The sequence below is a fragment of the Dama dama genome, chromosome 29 (assembly GCF_033118175.1).
Source record: "Dama dama isolate Ldn47 chromosome 29, ASM3311817v1, whole genome shotgun sequence".
Taxonomy (NCBI): domain Eukaryota; kingdom Metazoa; phylum Chordata; class Mammalia; order Artiodactyla; family Cervidae; genus Dama; species Dama dama.
Window position 1 is genome coordinate 58088236 of NC_083709.1, and position 21713 is coordinate 58109948.

The window sequence follows — 21713 nt, forward strand, 5'->3', positions numbered from 1 at the left end:
CAGAGCAAAGTGGGACTAAGGTAGTGCAGGGAAGAGGGGCATCACTCTGCTCATACACATACACACATTCATAAATACATTATCATTACCATGCCGTAACATTAGGCTAAAATTAATTTCAAAAAAACTTCAAAGGGGAAAAAAGAAGATACAAGAGGACAGTGTAAGAGAAAAGTAAAGGAGAAGGTAACAGTCACCTCTCTAATTAGCCTTAGGGCAAGGAGGATGAAGGTGTAATGGTGATTTTTTTAGTACCATTCCATGGACTGCCTTCCTGAGTCATCATCTGGACATGGCAGAGGTGGGAACAAGGACGGCAGCCTGAGGTGCCAGCCCTGGAGATCATTTAGTTCCCCATCCTGGGCATTTGCTCATCATTGTTAGAGAACAGCTGTATCATGTTTTTGACTTGTACCAGCTGAGTATCACTGTACCATTACAGTTCCTATAAATGGTCCCTCTATCTGTATTCCCCATTCTTGACTTTAAAATGATGAAAAGATCTCAGTCTTCAAGGACAATTTTATTCTCAAATCTAAAATAAGTAAGTGGTACCTTGACTTGGTAAGGCTGGGCAGTTCTAATGAACTGGGAATGCAGGGTGCTCTCTGTAGACTCCTTCCTGTTTCCTGAGCGGCATCTTCGGTGAAGAGCAGGCTGGGACAGGCTTTGAGTGAGAGTAGTCATTTGCTGGCATGTGTTATTTTATTTTTAAAACAAAACAAAAAGGGAAAAAGATGATTATGGTAACAATGAAAGTGGTGACAATCTTTTGTTTCTAGACAACAATAAAACCAAATATAATATTGCATCCTACCAAATATCCAATGGTTCTGTCTCTCTTCCAAGGTTAGTAATTAATTACTCATCCAACCAGAGCCTCTCATGACCCCTTCTTATTAAGCACACTCTTATTTCCTAACATCTTAAAGAACATGCTTTTTTTGTTCCCTATTATATATCTGCATTCCTTCTTTATGTGGAAATTCCATTAGAATCAACAGATGTTCTATACCTGGAACAAGTTCAAAACAGGCAATAAAGATTCACAGGTCTGATAAGAGAAAGTTCCCATTCACAAGGAGCTCCAAGGTTAAGCTTAAGTTAGAAAGCTATGAAATGTCTCCAGGTGTTACATAATATCACTACTGGAGTGGAATTCCAATGGCTAGATCCAATAACAACATAATTAATGGCTTGTCAGTATGAAGCTTTCAGGCTTCCCAAGTGGCACTAGTTTGTAACTGCTACAATTTAATTTACTAGGAAACACAATAAACTCTATACTTCTTCACTAGAAAATAGTTGGAGAAATGGGCAATTTCCTACCCATTTCTAGAAAGGGCATTAGAGGAACCTGCCAGCAAGCTTCCCACTGGACTGCACCAACATCACAGTCAGTCCTCTATCTGCCCCTGGTAGCTTCACAGCAAGGCTTATTTTGTTTAAATGAAGGAGCTGATACCTCAAGTATATCCTTATGTCTGTGAAATTCCAATAAAGGACATTTTCTCTGGGAGAACTGGGTTTCTTTCTGTTTTGCTTCCTCATCTAAAGCCAAGTTGGGTTTTCACTTCCCTCCATTCTTTTTAAATAAAGATCAAAAGGAGCTTGATAGTCTAGACTTTTCATGTGATCTTTCCAGCATCATCCCTCACAACCTTCTGGCGTTGTCCAGCGACCAAGGCCTCCTGGTCACTGCAAAACCATACCTTGATGTTCACAGCACTGAGCCTTGTATTGTCCCTGCTCTTCTTTCAAACAAAAATGCCCCAAACTATCTTTTCTAACACTTGCATTATTCCCCAAGAAGAACTAGCTCTTCAAGCCAGAATCACTCTCATCTAGGCTTCTGAGTATACTAGTTCCCTCACTTCCACTGCCCTCCCTTCATTCTTGCCTACCTTAGATCTACCACCATTCTTAACTGAAACGTCATTTCCTCAGAGATGTTCTCTGATTTCCCCATCTAAATCACTCTCTTTCATTACACGCTTTTCTTTCCTCTAAATGCATAGAACAATTAAAATTTACGTATTAATTAACAAAAGAACTAAGCTCTTCAATTTACTAATCTGGAAAGGCAATTTTAAGAAATGAGCAATATTTTCTCTGCTAACCAGCTAACTACCAACTTTAATTCTGGCGCTTCCCTGGTGGCTCAGAGAGTAAAGAATCTGCCTGCAATGCAGGAGACCCAGGGGATTCGGGAAGCTCCCCTGGAGAAGGAAATGGCAACCCACTCCAGTATTCTTGCCTGGAGAATTCCATGGATAGAAGAGTCTAGTGGATTACAGTTCATAGGGTTGCAAAGAATCAGACATGGCTGAGTGACTAACACCTCCACTTTCACACTTTCAAAACTATGATGGAAAATAAAGTATATATAGTATGTATATTTACATGGTACACTCTACACACATCTTCCAATATAACCCCTACATACGTTCCAAGTTTGTCATCTCCAGGCTATGTACTATTATGAGTTTATAGATGCAATCCTATTAAGCTTTCCACCTGTGTATTTTCAAAAGAAAGATGAAGAAAGAACTAGTCATCTCTCCCTCTAAACTTTCTCACCACATACTTCTATGTCAATCTTATTTTAGCACATTTTATATCCTGTTTTGTATTGTGGCTAGTTCTTCATGTCTGTTTCCTCTAAGAGTTTCTAAACTGCAAGTCTACATCCATCCAGGCCAGCATGCTAGCACTTAGCACAGTAATTTACATGGAGCAAATATTCAATAATTGTCAATAAACAGAATGTCCATTTGGAAAACTCTTCCCACCTAAACTTCCCAAGCCATTTTTCTAAAAGTGTAACTCCTAGAAATCATCATTTCTACAAGGGTACTTTTCAATTATGCTACCTTATGTTTTCTGTAGAGGTTGTTGTAGAGGGCTCTGAAATTTTTTCGAGTGTAGCTGCTGCGATATGCTCCACCGATAAGGTATTCTATTACCAATCCAATGTCAATCAGCGTTATCCTATAGCCTGAGAGAAGGGTATGCTGCAACAAAAACGCATAACAAATTATAACTGTCAGTTCTCTTGTCTCTCTTTTGTCATGTAACTAGGGCATAACCAAAAAGGGAAACTCATATTCTTTAACCCTAGAACAATGCTTAGGCTCACAAAAGAAGTGAGAGCCCCTGAGTTATCACTAATAACAAAACAATAACAAAAATCAATTTATGAATTAATACAACCAGCTACTGTTACAATCTGCTTGTTCAAATGGGAAAAATTACTTAGCCTTAATATGTTTTTAGTTTCACAGAATGTCTGCTTATAAGAGCACATTGACTCTCTTTTCCTCTCTTTCTCAGGCATACACACACTTTCAGAATAAAATACATTTAAAGACAGCATAAAAGATTTTTTTAAGTGGCAATGACAGAACTACTACAACAGAAGTATAATCACTGGAGAAGATACTGGAGAATCCAAAATAAACATTAGGTTACAATCTTAAGCCTCTCTATTGAAATGGCTATAACATCACACACAAAACAAGAAGATGAAAGGAAGTAAAACAAATGAAGTAAGGAACATGAAATGGTGAAACAAAATGAGATATCAAAACACGAGGCTGTGCCAAGACAAAGGTTATGGTTAGTAGGAGCCCTGAGAAGCAGGTTTTCAAGTACAAGGTATTAGCCTAAACGAAAATTATTTTGACCCCTTAAAACCCACCTTAGTGCCTCTTCTGAACTACCATGCATACACAGTATACTTTTAAAGGCACACAATGATGAATAAGATCCTTGAAATGAACAGTCTGTCAATAACATTCCCAAAGCTTTGAATAAGAAATAAGGTTATATATGTAAATAAATATAAATAATTTAATTTCTTTTTCACATTCATAATTTACTTTTATAAGGAACACAAAAAATGCTCTCATTTTTCGGCTAGTTAAAAGTATATCTAACTATTTCATTCCTTTTTCTTCAGTTTAGAAGAAAACTGTGATAGAATCAGAGTTTAAGGAAAGAATCTAAGGAGAATTATTTTGACCCAGCATAAATCAATGCAAACTAAATTTACATCAGCATGGACACTTTTGCTTATTACTGATTTGCCAACTAAATACCTTCCTCCACAGTCCTTTCACTCTGGTTCTCTCACCAAGTCAGCATAATCAAAAAGCCCACACTCTCCCCAGTAATATATTAGACTTTAGAATTAAGGCAAAAAAAGTCTGTTAAAGTCAGAAAGTTTTAGTAACTAATGGGAGGTCAGAGATGATTTTATGTCTGACTTAACTCAGGGTGAAATGAGAACAGCATGAGTAAAATATAAGCAAAGATGGGATTAGTGGATCGGTCCTGGTTCCCTAGAACAACACACAGACTCACAAAAGTGAGAGCCCCTGAATTATCAATAATAGCCAAAACAGGAACAAAACAACAGAAATCACATGCTAGTCCTTCAGTAAAGATAACACAACCAGAAAGTTTCATTTTCAACAGGTATTATTATCATCATTGGCAATATTGTTATATCATGTTGAGCTGAAATTCTGCCTGGAAGTTTCTATGTCTACAATTCATGTTTTATAAGAGGAAATAATTATTTCCTCATGCCACTAACTTGGTGGGTCAAATCTTTTGAAACACAACGTAAATTACAGGAAAAATTCTGAGTGTGGTTTGGTTAAAACTGTTCAGAGTCACAACTGTTCAGCGTCAAAGAGGATAGGTAATTCACTAGAAAATCCAACACTATTTTTTACAAAGCAAAATTTGGCAACACTTCACCACAAAGCTAAGACAACACAAGAAGAAATTTGCACACCTTCATAATTAGGTTACCTGTTTTACATCTTGGACAAGATGATGCAAGAGCATATTGGTTGGTCCTTGTTTCTGTAATAAAGAAAAAAAGGAAGAATTTTAATTACCATGTGTTGGGGAGAAATAAAATACCTTTATTTCAGAATGTATAAATAATCCAGAATACTGAAAATTTTCTTCAACATCTTTAGTAATGAAGCTTAAGCCAAATTAATTCTAAGGAAGGTATTTCCCAAGAGAAGACGTAATTAGACTGAAATATTTTTCAGTGCACAATGTATATACCTAGGTAGTAAGGAAGGCCTTAATTAACCTTGTGACAAGAGGCAGAAACAAATTTTAAAAATCTATAACTATCTTTTATTATTTATAAATCACCCAATTACAAATTCCATCACACAATTACATTGCATCAGCAAATACTGGTTGAGCACTGGCTACATTCATTCAAGTTACTGAAGGATTCAACAAAGAATATAAGTACTTTCTTCACAGAATTTTTACAACCTAATATAAGAGTGTGGTACTTACACTAAAAAAACCCAACAATATGAAGAGTATATTCAAAACAATGGCAAATACTCTGTATTGTTATGAAGTGATTTGGAGTGATCTATGGAGTGATCAAGAAGATCTGTAGATCAAAAGACTATGGAGTGATCAAGAAGACAGGGCTTTAAAGAAAGGGTAAGATCCAAAGGCAAGGAAGAACACCTCAGGAAGGGTGCTTGACTTGAGTACTCATCTCTTTTTATAAGGAGTAAGCCAGTCTAGTTTCAATAAAAGGTTTGTACAGGAAAATTGCAGGAACAAAATTTTAACAGTGTCCCTAGACTGAAGTGCTCTATTACTCAATACAAGCAATTTGTTCTTATTCCCATCTTTGGCTTTAATTATGGGGTTACTATATCCTATTTCTGAAATTAGTTTATGCTTCTATTCTGTATAATTATTTAAAGTGGGAAATGCAGAAATGGTCCTAGGATTTGCTAAGAATGTCTCTTCTTTGGTTGAAAAGTCTGTCTCTTTATAAGCTATCTTTGTACATAAGCACTGAAGGAAACTTGAACATTTAAGATACAGCTGAAGCTAAGTGTGGCCAATTAATAAGTAATCTTAAGGCAGTAACTGATAAATTATTCCAATACTCACTGTATTATAGAGCTCTTCCAGTCGGGAGATGGTAAGAAAGCGATGGAGGTTCACTCCATACTCTATTAAGAGTTTCACAAAATCAACTCGATCCATCACCAAGGCATCTAACATTGCTTGTTCCAGACAGCCAGGCTTCAGAGGGGAGAGATAAAAAAGAGATACAGAAACAATTAAGAAAGCAGAAATAACTAAAGAGTTACATGTATTTGAACTCAAAACTATACAGACAAAAATTATCATAAAACACAATCTTACTAAGAAATGTTCAGGACCTAAGTGAGGAAATAACAAAAAGTAAACCAAAGACCTAAAAGACCTTTTGAATAAATGTGTTCTTGGATGAAAAGACTGACTATGGTAAAGATCTCAATGTTTCCCGAATTAATGTTTAAAGTTAATACAATTCTAATAAAAATCCAAGGTCTCTTCTTTTCTTTCTTTCTTCTCCTTCTATTCTTTTTTTTTTTTTTTTTTTTGGTAACCTGGCATGTTCCCTTTTAAACTATACCTGATTTCTGGGTATAATGGCAAATTAAACATGCATTTACTTTTAATACCACCTAAAACTTCACTAAAATTATAGTAAAGGGTTTCAGGGAAAAAAACAGAATCCACAAGAACAAGGAGGTCAAAAGTGAAATATTTCAGAAGTTGGAAAGCAGATGGCCAAATGGTAATTGACTTAGCAGTTCCCAGGAAACCAGAAAAGAAGTCCCCAGAAACTGGAAAAAGAGCGAAGAACCAAACAATCTATGCAATAGAATTTTGGCAGCATAAATTGCTAACACTGGGACCTTTTCACTCATCTTCCCCTACTGACTTCCCTAACAATAACAACAAGGCTTATACCTTCTAAGCAGGAGACTGGAGGATTTCTTTCTGATAGTGATGAATCCAAGAGGAAAATATATGAATATGCTAGCACTGCAAGTCTCCCAACAAATGGCAGCCAGATCACCCTATTGTGAAGCTCAAATCTACAGGCTTGGAATTTCTAATGATCTTCCTTTCGTCTACTCTTAAAAAAGAGTACAGGCCAAACAGACCAAAAAACATCAACTAGGAAGAATCAGACAATAAAGGAAGAAGAAAACTTCAAAAGAACGACAATAAATAGCCTCCAAAAAAAACAAAAGAAAATATATACAGGATGCTATTTTTAAAAAGACAACAAATTTAAACAAATTTAAAAACAAAAAACAAAGAACAAATTTAAAAAGACAACAACCCTTAGAAATTAATAACATGCTACCAGAAACAAGGTGGCACTAGTTGTAAAGAATCTGCCTGCCAACGCAGAAGATGCAAGAGACACAGGTTCGATCCCCGGGTGGGGCAGATTCCCTAGCGAATGGCAACCCACTCCAGTATTCTTGCCTACAGAATTCCATGGACAGAGGAAACTGGCAAACTACAGTTCATGGAGCCACAAAGCCTCAGACTCAACTAAGCAACCAGAGCACAGAAGCACCAGAAACAAAAAGCTACATACAAGGCATGGAAAATTAAACTTCAAGGAATATACCAAAGAAAAGATATAGAAGAGAGGATGAAAAGATAAGATTAGAGGAGGAGTCCATAGATCTAACTTTTAAATGATAAAATTCCTGAAAGAAAGCAGAGGAAACAGGAGAGGAAGCTCCCCAGAATGGAAACCCGTAAGTGCCAAGTTGAAAGCAAGTGTCCACTGTAATGGATATAAAGTTATAACAACACACACACATCCTGGTGAAATCTCAGGACATTGAAACACAGGAAGATTTCTTTTTAAGCCCAGAGAAGAAAGAAATGGTCACAAAGGGTCAAAAAACAGAAAGATTTTTTTACTTCTCAACAGTCACTGCTGGGTGCTAGAAGCTAAGCATTCAAAATTCACTGAGAAAATTAGTCTCATCTTAAACTAAAATATATCCAAACATATGAGGCCTCAGTATTTTTATCTCCCATATTCCCTTTCTCAGAAAAGATCAAATAAAGGAGTAAACCAAGAAAGAACAAAACAGGGGATATAGAAGACAGGTGTTCTAACCAAGGAGGGCATCTCCAAGATGGTGAAGAATGACAGCTCAGCACCAGGAAGAGCAGGCAACCAGTCCAGATGGCAGCAGTGAGGGCCACAGACAGAAGGGTTAAGAGGTCTTAAAGTTAATCAGAGGGACTTCCCTGGTGGGCCAATGGCTAAGACTCCTTGCTCCCAATGCAGGGGGCCCAGATGCAACCCCTGCTCAGGGAACTAGATCCCACATGCCACAATTGAGAAACTGCATGCCTCAACTAAAGTTCCCACATGCTGCAACTAAGACCCAGTGCAGCCAAATAAATAAATACAATTTTTTAAAGTTTAAAAAAAATAATAGCTTGGAGAACTCAAACCAGGGCTCTGTAACAATCTAGAGGGGTGGGAAAGGGTAGGAGGTAGAGGGAAGTTCAACAGGGAGGGGACATACACACATAATTCATATGTACATTAATTAAGCTAATTCATGTTGATGTATGGAAGAAATGAAACCAATATTGTAAAGCAATTATCCTTCAGTTAAAAATAAATTTAAAAAAACAAAGTTTAATAAAATAAATTATTAAAAGGAATCAGAAAACAATATGACTTATTATTTAGAGATAATGAGATTTATAAATGTCAGAGCAGTCCAAAAATTTTCAGTTTTTGGCTCTTGTGGTTTGCAGGGTAAAGAATTGCTGTATTTTTGGTAGCTTTTTAGTTACCATTTGACATTTTAAACAATGTGCATGAATTAGTTAAACCCCAGAATAACACACCTGTGGTGTGGTCACAGCTATAATTTTTTTAAATGAAATGTTAACAGTGATTAGCATTAGCACTATGGATAATCTTTCTTCTTTCTGTTTTTCTCTGTTTTCACTAATTTCTACTGTGAGTACACATTATATTTGAAGGCAAAAAAATAAGATAAACTTTAAGTTTTAAATAACAGTATAAAAATCTGCCCATTCAAAAAGTGAATAAAAAACCCTTTCATCTGCCTTTCCCTCAACGTCTTTTGTCAACTTCAATTAGGCTGCAGATTCATAGAAAAAACTGTTTTCAAGAAGGCAAAGTAGACAAAAGAAATGTCTTAGTGATCATGTGTACCCAGCATCAGAGATGCTACCTCCCTCCCCGAAACAACCTATCTTTCCTCCAGTTTTCCCTTTGGTCCCTCCCAAACAAACCAACGCACAACACATTTCTTCAAAATAAATTCATTTTCATTATACCTTCCAATGTTGTCCATAAATTAGGATATGTTTCTTGGCAATGTCCATTCTGTCCCAAGCCATTGCCAGATTCAATTGTTCTGACGCTGATAAATTCGTGCCTAGGGTAAAAGAAAGGGATCACATATTCTATTTACAATATCAACATAAAAAGCACAAAAGTGCCATGAGTGTGAAAAGAGGGAAGGAAGAACAAGTATAACCTTATTGAGACACTCACCCTTTAGCAGAGCTGTTAGGATTGCTAAATCAAGGTCCTGTGACTCCTCAGAATCAGCATCAAAGATGGTAATCTGTAACAGTTGAAAAACAGAAACCCATACATTTTTGAGAACTAGCAAAGAAATGCTTTCAAAAATTTTCTTTTGCACTAATGAATTAAGTGAAACATTCTTCATTAGTGTCAAAAATCACACAGTTTAAAAAATTCTTTTTTTCACTAATAAGAGGGAAAACTTTTCAGTAGGGTAATGCAGTTGTGCACACGCAAGGGGTGAAAAATAACTGAAAAATTCCAAGTATCTCAGAGGAAACATGCATGAAAGAACATTACACCATTAATTTACTATTCATATGCTATAATGGAAACCCAGTGTCAATTCCTCATGTAAAGCAAACTATTCCTCATTTTGAAAGGATACAAAGTGGGAGCCTTCTAGTCACCTAGCTTTAGAAATGAAGGCTTTTGCTTCTCAATGAGAAATGAATATTCAAGGACTTGTCATAAGATAAATGAGGCAGTTGTAACACACCCAGTGAGCAGGTACAATGGATAGCACAGAAAACCTGTACAATGTCAAAGTCTCCAGTGTACCCTGGCATGTGACTCATTTTTAACACAATTAAGGACATTTTTATGATTATAATAGGCCTTCTCGTGTTAACGAATGTATCTCAGTCTTTCCAAATGAAAATATATAGTAGAGGGAGCTGTTCAACAGTAAAGAGCCAACCAGACTGGCAAGATCCAGTCTGAGATATGCCACTAACTAGTCAGTCTTGGGTAAATATTATAAAGCCACTGCATCTTGGGTTCCTCACGCACAAGAAGAGAGGAACTCACTAACTAATCTCTGAGGTCTCATAAAGACAGAAAAACTATGCTTCTACAATTCACACTAAGAGCCTCTGTACCTGACAGCCCCTCCATGTCCATGACTAAAATCAACCCTCAACTGTACAGGAGTTCAGGACCTAATTTCACTCATGTGTAAACCCTTAGCTGCCTCCTCTTGTTTCTTCTTGATTATTACACCACTCCCCAGTTACTCTCCTTGATGACAGGAAGAGGCAAGTATAAGGGAGATCCCTTTAACATGTCCTTTTCTTTACCTACTGACATTGTGGGGAGTATAAAATGTGGTAGATCATACACAATATTTCAACCCTGAGCCCCAATTTCAGTTTTACTATTTCATAACTGCATGACTCTGGGCGAACAACTTAAAGTCTCTAGTCTTTAGTTCATTATCTCTGAAACTGAAATAAACAATCACTGCCATACTGAACTCACCCATGGGGATATTTCATTTAAAAAAAAATTATTGGGAAAAGAAAAACACATATTGAAAGCACACTGCTACCTGTAGACATAGTTGCTGTTTTTGCTATTATTAGGTGAGCTAAAATCCCAAAGGGCTTTCACATCTGTTTAGCCATGCCTAGTCTAGACTGAACTTGCTTGACTGGTTTTTTGAGGCCAAGTGCTTTAATATTACCAAAGTCTTGTATAATTTGGTCCACCCTTCAAATTCTGGAAAGATCACTGTGAATCATGACATATCTGCATATCTAATGTAACTGTCAGCTATCTATCACCCAAGTCACTCATAAAAAATTTTGATCAAAATGTCCTAAAATATTAAAATCTCCTGAATCTGTATCATGTTCATAGTCCATAGTTTGTGGCCTCCATCTCCCAGCTGAGAGTATATTCTCACATTTGCAGTACCCAGTGTATCCCCAGTGATTCCTGCAGGATATACTGAGGATTCTGAGAAACTGCCATCTAAGCCAGCAACCTTGAGTTTATTTAAGGCAGGAAGCTGTTCTTTACCCTCTGAAAATATTCACATGTACACTATTTAAATATGTACACTACGTAAATATTCACATTTACACTAAATTCAATCACTTTCCTGTAATACTGTTATATTATCTAAGTTCTTTTTCCCAGGTACCATTAGGAATCTGAAGCATGGTTCCAGAGAAGGAGGGAACAAAAAGTCAAGTTAAAAGTCAAGTTCTGTAGCACTATATACAATCAAGTTAGAAATGAAAAAAAATTGTGAAAATAAATGTCACAATTGTTGAACATTCACTAGCGCTCATGCTTAGCAGCTCAGTCATATCTGATTCTTTGTGACCCCATGGACTGTAGCCCATCAGGCTCCTCCGTCCACAGGATTCTCCAAGCAAGAATACTGGAGTGGGCTGCCATGCACTCCTCCAGGGGATCTTCCCAGCCCAGGGATTGAACCCAAGTCTCCTGTGTCTCTGGCACTGCAGGCAGATTCTTTAGCTCTAAGCCATCAGGGAAGCCCCTTGTTGAACATTAGCACTTTTTAAGTTGGTCAAGTCATCAACTCATCATACTCACAGAATCCCTGTGCACCATACACTCCATCAGAATTTGGAAAAGGTGCTTGGACTGCTTAAGACTAAAGTTGAAGGTGTTCTGCATCATGCAGATGATCTCCTCCTTCACCTGAGGACGCAGGGTCCTGGGAGAGAGAGAAATGGCCGTGACTTGACACAATCAAGAGAGGGAACAAGCCAACAACGTCAGCACAAGTATAACATCACTATGTCTGTCCACGTGATGGAGGTGTCTGTGGACATTTGTGTCAAGAGACGAATGAATGGGAGGAGGCATGAGGAGAAGGCTGAACATTAAAACAAGGATGGACTCATAGGTCATGCTTCTGCAAAGACAGCACTTGGGGCAGGTTTTTGAGCTGACAGAAATCTAAGGGACTGTGAATCTCCAGAAATTATGGGCGTGGTATCCTTAAAGAATCTGACACTCCAAATCGTGTAAGAATCGCTTGTCTAGGGTAACTTTAGGAAAGAGAGAGGTATAACTGAAGAGGAAGAGAGTAGAGGGTGGAAGTGGGGCTGAAAGGGGAGAGAAACTGTAAGGGAAAAGTCATCAGAAAACAGTTATAGCTTAAAGTAAATGACTTTTAAGCAAATGAGTGGGGTCAACATTTCAGTTCCTAGGCCCTGTATTTACTCATGCGGCAGAAATACCGTGCTTTTGAAATTGGAAGAATCACGCTGGGTTTAGGGATGGCTTAAAGGAAAACTCCCATCTTGATTAAAACCTCAACTAAGTACAACATAGGGCTTCCCTGGTGGCTCAGAGGGTAAAGCGTCTGTCTACAATGCGGGAGACCGGAGTTCGATCCCTGGGTCGGGAAGATCCCCTGGAGAAGGAAATGGCAACCCACTCTGGTACTCTTGCCTGGAAAATCCGATGGATGGAGAAGCCTGTAGGCTACAGTCAAAGGTAAGCTACAGTCTATGGTAAGCTACAGTCTATGGGGTCACAAAAAGTCAGACAAGACTGAGTGACTTCACTTTCACTTTCCAAGTACAACATATGCTACAAAACTATCAGGATGTCGATTTCTCTAATTTCTGCTATATTTACTAATAGCAATTGAATTCAAAAGTGACCACCATAGTGATCTTCTCCTTCACTTCCCCTGGAAATGCTTTTTCCCTAAGCTCAGACAAGGTTCAAAGTCCTTTTGTAGATGCAAGCCATTATACAGCTAAAGAAACAGCAACTTGCATCACTGGAGGGCATTTTGGTGTTGCTTTAATAAATACAAAAATCACTGAAAAATGAATTCCAGTCTCAACCCATCCTCCAAGATATCCAGAGAATTCCAGTCCCTATCCTCTAAGGATATCCATCCCACATGAGGGCAGAGCTTAGGAAGAAAAATGAGTCAGCAGAGTTTTAGAAATGAAGACTATACAACTCACCCTTCATCTGCTAAGTGTTTGTGGGTGAAGGCCAGGAGGTCAGCAGCCCTGCCCGTGCCTTCGCACACCACGACTGGGTCTTTGTCTTTCACAGTCTCCCACACTGAGAGGATGACATTGGGACCACCTTCCACCACCAGCCCCACCACGGGCACGCCTTGTCCAGAGCCTGTTTCAGATGACAAACAGCATCAAATCGTTACAAAGGAATGCTATCCGCAATCCGCAATGCCAATTCCCAGACTCAAGTCTTTCAATTACCGCGTATATTCCTTACTGGAACTAGCCATTCTCTTCTTTGACTCAGGTTTACTTAGTACAAGGCCAAGTCAGAAACTTGGACTTTAAATGAAAGTAGCCACAAATATGGTTAGAGTATTTTCTCCAAATTAAAAAGGTATCTAAAAGGCTTTCGGTAATTATAAAATAATAATAAGTAGTAGTCTTCAAGAAATTAACTTTTTATTGTGCAACTTTTCAAACATATGTCAAAGAAAACAGAATGATATAATGGATCCCAATGTATCCATCACTCACCTCAAAAAAATGATCAAGCTGTTGACAATTCAATCAACTGTTAATAGTGGTTATTTCTAAGAGCAGAATGGGATGGGTAAACCTCAAAGACTTTTATATTTCAACGTATTCCATTTTTCACTAGCTGACTTTCTTGTCAGACTACATATTGCTTTATTAAAGTAAGGACGACAAAGAAAGGAAAGAGTGTGGAGTCATTCCTTTTAAAGATATTAAGCAAACAAAAGTTACAGATTGATATGTCCAGTATGATCCTATTTAAAACCCTATTTAAAATTTTAAAACCATATATATAGGTATATATTTTATATATACATATGCACATACCTATATGTACAACATGTTTTTATATTTACATAACCAGAAAACTCTGAGATGATATATATCAAATTATTAATAGTGAAGGGCGGGGAAGATTTGGGGAAATGTTGACTGTTTATAGGCTTCTTGTTTGATTTAACTTTTACATCACACGTGTATTGATATATTTAATATTTAAATCAATTTTTTTTTCCCAAAAGAAGGAAAACTGGCGGGCAACACCGGGCCCACACCTGAGCAGTGGAGGACTTCACTCTGGGTTCCATGTTCCGCAGCGCCCTCCTCTGGCCAAGCCCTTCCCCTCACAGTGAGGAGTCTACAGGGTCAAGGTTCCAGGGAAGCCTGTGCTCCCTGTCCTACACTGGACTGTACTAGACCCCAAAATTCTTGCTTCCAGGGGCTGCTTGAGTCTCTGCCCCAGGGATGTACTTGTTAAAGCAAGAGGATTTGGGGGGAGTAGGGCTTGGACATACAGATTGAGGTGTCTAGGTGACAACATCTATGTCAGGCCCAGACATTATGAAATTGAGCCAAAGGTAGGAAGAGAAGCAGAGAGTGACCTGTCAACCAGGGACCAAGGTGCTGGTTCTGCTTCACCTCCATGATTTGGCTTTGTACTCCTCAGAATCCAGGACTCTGACCTCAAACCTGGCCTTCCAGCTATATATGCAAAGGTAAAAGGATTAAACATTATTTTTATTATGTTTTTAATCTTGTTATTTGTGTTTGTTAGCTTGACTTAAAACTTTTAAATATTTAAACAAACAGTATGTGGGCTTCCATGTGCAGCTTGTCCTGACTTCAAAAATGATAGGAGTGGGCCTCTTAGCCCATTGTTTTAATATTTTACTTCCTTTCCTTTTCTACATAATTCCACCTCCTTATTACTTTCCCCTTGTCGCTAAAAATCAGACCTAAGATGTGCCAATTGATAGGGATAATCTTCTAGTAACATCATCTCATAAAAACTAAATTCAAATTCTAGGTTTTTATTTGGAAAAGAAAGGGATAGACTTCCATAGCAGAAGGGATATGTTCTTCTGAAATCGTACAGATGAAAAAGTTAACAATGGTTATTTTTGGTAGTAAGATTACAGAGGGCTATGCCTTCCTTCTATGTTTTTTTTCTTTATCTGAATATGAGAGTATATAACACTTTTATCATCAGAAAAAGAAATCAGTAAGGGTATTTTGAAGGAGAGAGGAAAATAATTCTATTTCAGTTAGGTACATCTTTCTTGAAGCAATAACTAATCTCCACAAAAATAAATATATTTATTAATTTTTTCTACAAAAAGAATCTTACTGATGTGACTAATTAAATTTGTTATAAAAGGAAAACAACTGTGAAGTTCTTGCTTATAAATCTCATGAGAGAGCTGCCTCTACTCCTGGCTCCCAGTTTAGGCAAGAATACAACATTATAGCTCCAGACGAAAACCTCCTAGGATAGGCATCCCAGGAAAGGGCGCGCTTCTCCAAGACTTGGATTATGAAGACATGCAGAGTCACCCAATCCTATGCTTTCCATCCACAGAGACCTACAGCACAGGAACTGACATTGGCCACGTTTCATATGGATGAACCCAAGGATTTCTACAGGCTTTATGAGTCAGCCTTTTTTTTGGATAAATGCTCTCTCTCAATATAAAGGGTTTACCAAGGACTACCAGAAGCCCAGCTGGACCTCTCCGCAGCAGTGCCCCTAGACGGGACCTGTTAGCTGATTCCCCGTGGGTACTCACAACTGTGTATCTTCTGCAGAGAGAGGTACTTTTCCAGGTTCCTCCTGAGCTTCATCTCATTGCCATACTTCCCCACAGTACCATCATCAGACAGGATGAAGTGGGAGTGCATGCAGTTGAGTGTTGTGAGCTTGCTGAGGGGGTTTCCCAGAGTCTGGTACAGGCACACTACCTGCAAGATAGTGAGAACAAGGGTCAGAGTTCCTTCCTGGCCCGACTGCTCCAAAGGCCTGTTTGTGCACTACAGAGTTCCGGTCCATGCCAGAAAGTACTACTAGCTACTAAGAGCAGTGCCTCTCCAGCTATCTGCAGTGAAGACTCAATCTGAGTTCCTTTACTTTTTATTTTTCTCTGGATGGGTATGCAGCGCATGACTAGTCTGCAGCTTGTGCTACATTAGACTCGTGACCCAAGTTCAACGGCACTCGCGCACACAGCAACATGAGGACACTTACCATGTGCTTGGAGTCACAGCACTGTTACATTGCTAAAAATGCTGCCAAATATTTATTTTCAATTTCTCTTCTTACTTTGTCTCAGATCATTCAAAACACAGTTCAAGGATCTGCACTGATACACAGAACACATCAGTATTCAGAAGCTATGCCTTTAAACAGATCTATTTCAGAATAATATTTGGACACTGATTTATATTTCTAGTATTCCAAATGAAGTGAAGACTAAATGGAGATGTATTCACATTCAATATAAATTACCCAGATCCATGGAATTCACCAGGCAAGGATACTAGAGGGGGTTGCCATTCCCTTCTCCAGGAGATCTTCCCAAGCCAGGGATCAAACCTGGGTCTCCTTCATTGCAGGCAGATTCTTTACCATCTTAGCTACTAGTGAAGCCCCTTATTAATATTTACTGATTCTTCTATAAGCTACTCCAATTCTTGTTTGTTTCTAGGGAGGAAAGCACAGTACAGTCATTTGGTATCCGTGGGGGGTTAGTTCCGGGACTACTCAGGGATACTACAGTCCACGGATGCTCAGATCTCTCATATAAAGTGGCATAATACAGTCGGCTTTCATATCCCCTGGATCCGTGGTTGGTTGAATCCTGAGGATCCAGTGTTGGTTGACTCTTCAGATGCAGAATCCACAAACAGGGAAGGGCAACTGTGTTCAGAGTCTAAGAGTCCAAGTTTAAGGCTAGACTCTTCTACTTTTTAATTTTAAATCTGGGTAATACCCACCTCCTTTCTCAGGCTCATTTTCCTCATGTGTAAGTGATACTAATAATTCCTATAGTAGAGGGTTGCTGTGAGGTGTTAAAGGAATAATGGATGTAAAAAGTACCATAAATGTTAAAACATTAGTCTTTAAAAGTTACCTTTACAATTCCTAAGCATGACACTGAAGCTAGAAGCCAAAAAGAAAATGATTGATAGGTTTAACACATTTTTTAATATATGGAAAGATTTCATAAATAATACAAATTAAAATCTGGGAAATGCAGCATACATAGTAAACAAAAATGCTAAAATGAATTATAAAAAGGTCTTTTAACATTTTTAACAGTGCATAAAAGTGTCCAGAAACCACATGAAAAGATGTTGAACCTCATTAGTAATCAGAGAAATGTACTTAAGAACAACTAGGTATTAATTTATACCTATCAGAAAAGCAATGTTTTCTAAAAAGCCAGAATATCTTCTGAAGCCAGGAATGGTACAGAAAAATGGGCATCCTCATACCCTGTTGTTAGGAATGGAAATTATTACCATCTTTCTGGAAGGCAATGAGGCACTTTTTTTTTTTCAAGATATAGTTGTTTTGTTTTTTTAGTTTTTATTGGAGTACAGTAGCTTTAGAATGTTGGGCTAGTTTCTGCCATACAGCAAGTGAATCAGCTATATACACATATTCCCTCTTCTTTGGCTTGCCTTCCCTTTTAGGTCACTACAGAGCAATGAGTAGAGTGCCCTGTGCTATCCGGCAGTTTCTCACCAGTTATCTATTTTATATATAGTGCGTGCTAAGTCACTAAATCTGACTCTTTGCGACACTATGGGCTGTAGCCTGCTAGGCTCCTCTGTTCATAGGGATTCTCCAGGCAAGAATACTGGAGTGGGTTGCCATTTCCTCCTCCAGGGTATCTTCCCAACCCAAGGACTGAACCCCTGTCTGTCTCTTGCATTGATTGGCAGGGAGGTTCTCTATCTCTAGTGCCACCTGGGAAGCCACGGATGAGAGTTGGGAAAGCTATTAGAATTATCCAGGGGATTAGGTTTGAGGCACGAGCAGAGGTCATTTCAGGGTTAGTGCAGGGTTTTGGGCCTAAGCAACTGCAGGGTGAGATTGTCCCTTTCTAAGCCAGGGTAAGAGAGGCGGCATGAAGTCAGGAGTTGGTCTGGGGCATATTACACTCAAGACGTCTACAGGTGTCCAGGTATAAGGCTAAGCTGGCAAGTGGATATATGTTTATTTTCTTTTGCTGTTAAAGAATTATCTACTTACATCTCTTCCAATAAGATCTTTCCGATTCTCAATGACACCCCAAGGAGGGATTCCAACTGTCCAGATTTTTCTCAAGGACTGCGAGGAATGGGCTTTCAGGGCATCCCCAACGTGTTTGGACACGCCTATGAACAACCAGGTTAGAAGTCAAACTTTAACTCACAAATCATACAAAACACTGTGACTGCCAGAAAGAGAATAATAGACAAGTATATGCAAAAGACTGTTAACAGGGAAAGTTGCTGGCACAGAGGAATTACAAACATAATAGTTTCACTGTCCTCAAAATCCTCAGTACTCTGTCTATTCATCCCTCATTCTCCCCAGTCCTTGATAACCATTGATCTTTTTATCATCTCTATAGTTTTGCCTCTTCCAGAATGTCATATAGTTGGAATTATGCACTATGTAGCCTTTTGAGATTGGCTTAACCTGCCTTTTAATCACAAACACTACATTACACCATTTACTCTTTCTATGTGGAATCTGACTCTGTATGTGTTATTAGCACAGGAAAAAAAAAAAAAAGCAAAACCCCTGCATATTGTATGCATCTGAAGCATAGCACTTAAATCATTTTCTTCTCACTGGTATCCTCCCCCTCCAGCCTATCTTTTGCACTTTTCCCAGTCATCTTCTAAAACTGGGGTTCTGGACCACAGAACACACATCAGAACCAACAGAGATTCAGATCCCTAGGTTTGGCATGGATTACCATGGGCTCATATAGAGTCAGACATGACTGAGCAACTTTCACTTTTAAGAATCATCTGGGGTGGTGACCGTTTTTCAGCGGCCCACATGTGATCTTAATACCTATTACCTGCTAGGACTCCATAAAACCCGATCGGACATCTGGAGATGTTATCAAAATGCAGCTTCTTAGCCCACTGATCTGGGGAGCCTGATATCTGGGTTACCATTAATACATATTACCTGCTAGGACTCCATAAAACCCGATCGGACATCTGGAGATGTTATCAAAATGCAGCTTCTTAGCCCACTGATCTGGGGAGCCTGATATCTGGGTTACTATCAAGCTCCTTGGTGATTCTGATGTTACTGGTCCAGGGACCACTTCTTGTGTAGTCAGGCCCTAAGGATCTGTGCTTGAATCAAGTCAGACCCTGGTTATTGTTTAAGGAAGCTCTGAATATATCTCATATCTTTTGTTCATATGAACTATTTCAATAGTTTTCACACTATTATATTTGCATTCCTTAATTGACCCTAACTTAAAATATTAAATTTTAAAAAGGCAGTAAGTAAAGCATGTGACACAGTTAGTTATTCAAAGAAAAAAAAACTATGCCCAAATTCACCTTTTCCTGAACTCTATGAACTTCCCCACCCACCCTTTTTTATTTTTTTTTTACTGGAAATAAAATAAGTACTACACACTGGACTTAGAACTCTACAACCTTCACTTTCTTTTAAGAATGTGAAACAATAGTACCAGAGGTGACCCATTAGTGACAGGCTCTAAATCCCTTGGTTTTATTTTTTATTTGTTTTTTCAACCACTTGCTTTCTTCATTCCTTTTTAGTCAAAAGAAATTATTTTTTATCTTAGTACCTGTTACTCACTTCTTAGATGAATGTATAGGCCCTGGCCTCTACCTCATAATCAGGGCTCATCCTGACATAGCACACACACAGGCTACAGGTGCTACAGCCAATAAATGCTACAGAAATTAAGGAACAAAAGTGAGCTGAGATAGAGAATGCCTCCTGGATATGTTAGCATCTAATGCAGATCCTAAAGGATGGGCAGAACTTAATAGGGAACACTGGCTAGAACATCCCAAGTAGAAATAGAGAGAAGTAAAGGGAAGCTGGAAAGCTACAGGAGTGACTTTGTGACTTGTAAAAATAAATATTAATCTGTTAGAGACACAGAGCTCCTTAAAACCCTGGAATTTCCTAAGTGGTGAGAGTGACAGATGGTTTTGTTATGTTAATGAGACAACTTTTGGACCTACTGTTGTGGGTTGGTTTCCAGGATAACCAACCATCCTTGTGATTAGAGGGTTGGAACTTCCAGTCCCACCCCCAACCTCTAGGGAAGGGAAAGGAACTGGATATTGAGTTCAGTTATCAATAGCCAATAATGCAATCAATTATGCCCATATAATGAAGCTTTATGGGTTTCCCAGGTGGCTCAGTGGTAAAGAATCTGTCTGCCAATGCAGGAGATGCGGGTTCCACCCCTGGCTTGGGAAGACCCCCTGGAGAAGGAAATGGCAACCCACTCCAGTGTTCTTGCCTGGGAAATCCCATGGACAGAGGAGCCTACAGTTTGTAAGCTACAGACTGTAGCCTACAGCAGGCTACAGTCCATGGGTTTGCAGAAGAGCTGGACATGATTCAGTGACTAAACAACAACAAGAACAACAATGAAGCCTCCATAAAAACCAAACAAACGCAAACAAAACAAAAAACAGGGTTTGGAGAGCTTCCAAGTGGGTAAGCACGTGGACATGGGAAGAAGGCACAGAAGCTCCGTGCCCCTTCCCACGTGTGCCTTGTCCTATGCATCTCTTCTATCTGGCTGCTCCTGAGTTACATCCTTCTATAACAAACTGCTAATCTAACGCGTAAACTGGTTTCCTGTATTCTGTGAACTGCTCTAGTAAATTAATCAAACCCAAGGATCGGGTAGTGGGAAGTGAAAGAAAGTGTGAAAGTGTTAGTCACTCATTTGTGTCCAATTCTTTGCGACTCCATGGACCATAGCCCACCAGGCTCCTCTGTCTATGAAATTCTCCAGGCAAGAATACTGGAGTGGGTTGCCATTTCCTTCTCCAGGGGAACTCAGGGATAAAACCTGCGTCTCCCACGTTGCAGGCAGGCTCTTTACCGTCTGAGCCACGTGATTTGCAGACAGCCAGTCAGAAGCACAGGTAACAACCTGGACTTGAGGCTGACATCTGAAGTGAGGACGGTCTTGTGGGACTGAGCCCTAAACCTGTGGGATCTGATGCTGTTTCCAGGTAAATATTGTCAAAACTGAGTTGAGTTGTAGGACGTTTCAGCTGGTCACATGGGAACAGGTGTTAGAACTGTGATAGGTTAGTAACAGATTGATAACAGGAGGTGGTGAAGTTACTAATTCTCAACCCCAGCTGCACATTAGACATCCTTTAGAAGTTCCACCCTGAAAAACTCTAATTAATTTGGAGTAGAGCCTGTGCATTGTATTTTTATAATGGCTCCAGATGATTCTGTAACACACATACAGTTCATAAAAACTGATGCAAGAGAGTCGGGCTAGAGGTTCAGGGGCTACTAAATGAAGTTTTTGAATGCCAGATTTCAAGGAATATAAGAGTCAGATACAGATAGTATGTGAAATGGTAGTTATGCAGTTAATTACCTCCTCATCCCCCATACTCTCAATACAATTGTTGCACACATCCCTGCTTTCCAATTCCTGAGAACTTGACCATGG

General features: G+C 38.9%; 1 protein-coding gene across 4 annotated transcripts in view; it reads right to left on the bottom strand.

Moving 5' to 3' along the window:
- TRPM6 (transient receptor potential cation channel subfamily M member 6) overlaps nucleotides 1–21713 on the bottom strand; it is a 151624-nt gene that overhangs the window by 64188 nt on the left and 65723 nt on the right. For all 4 annotated transcript variants that reach the window (XM_061132095.1, XM_061132096.1, XM_061132093.1 and 1 more), the window contains exons 6-15: nucleotides 18263–18387; nucleotides 15795–15966; nucleotides 13192–13360; nucleotides 11795–11918; nucleotides 9416–9488; nucleotides 9196–9296; nucleotides 5956–6090; nucleotides 4822–4875; nucleotides 2874–3014; nucleotides 556–690 (exon numbers count right to left, since the gene is read on the bottom strand). In XM_061132095.1, coding sequence (XP_060988078.1) covers nucleotides 556–690; nucleotides 2874–3014; nucleotides 4822–4875; nucleotides 5956–6090; nucleotides 9196–9296; nucleotides 9416–9488; nucleotides 11795–11918; nucleotides 13192–13360; nucleotides 15795–15966; nucleotides 18263–18387 — 1229 coding nt within the window. The remainder of the gene's footprint in view (nucleotides 1–555; nucleotides 691–2873; nucleotides 3015–4821; nucleotides 4876–5955; nucleotides 6091–9195; nucleotides 9297–9415; nucleotides 9489–11794; nucleotides 11919–13191; nucleotides 13361–15794; nucleotides 15967–18262; nucleotides 18388–21713) is intronic.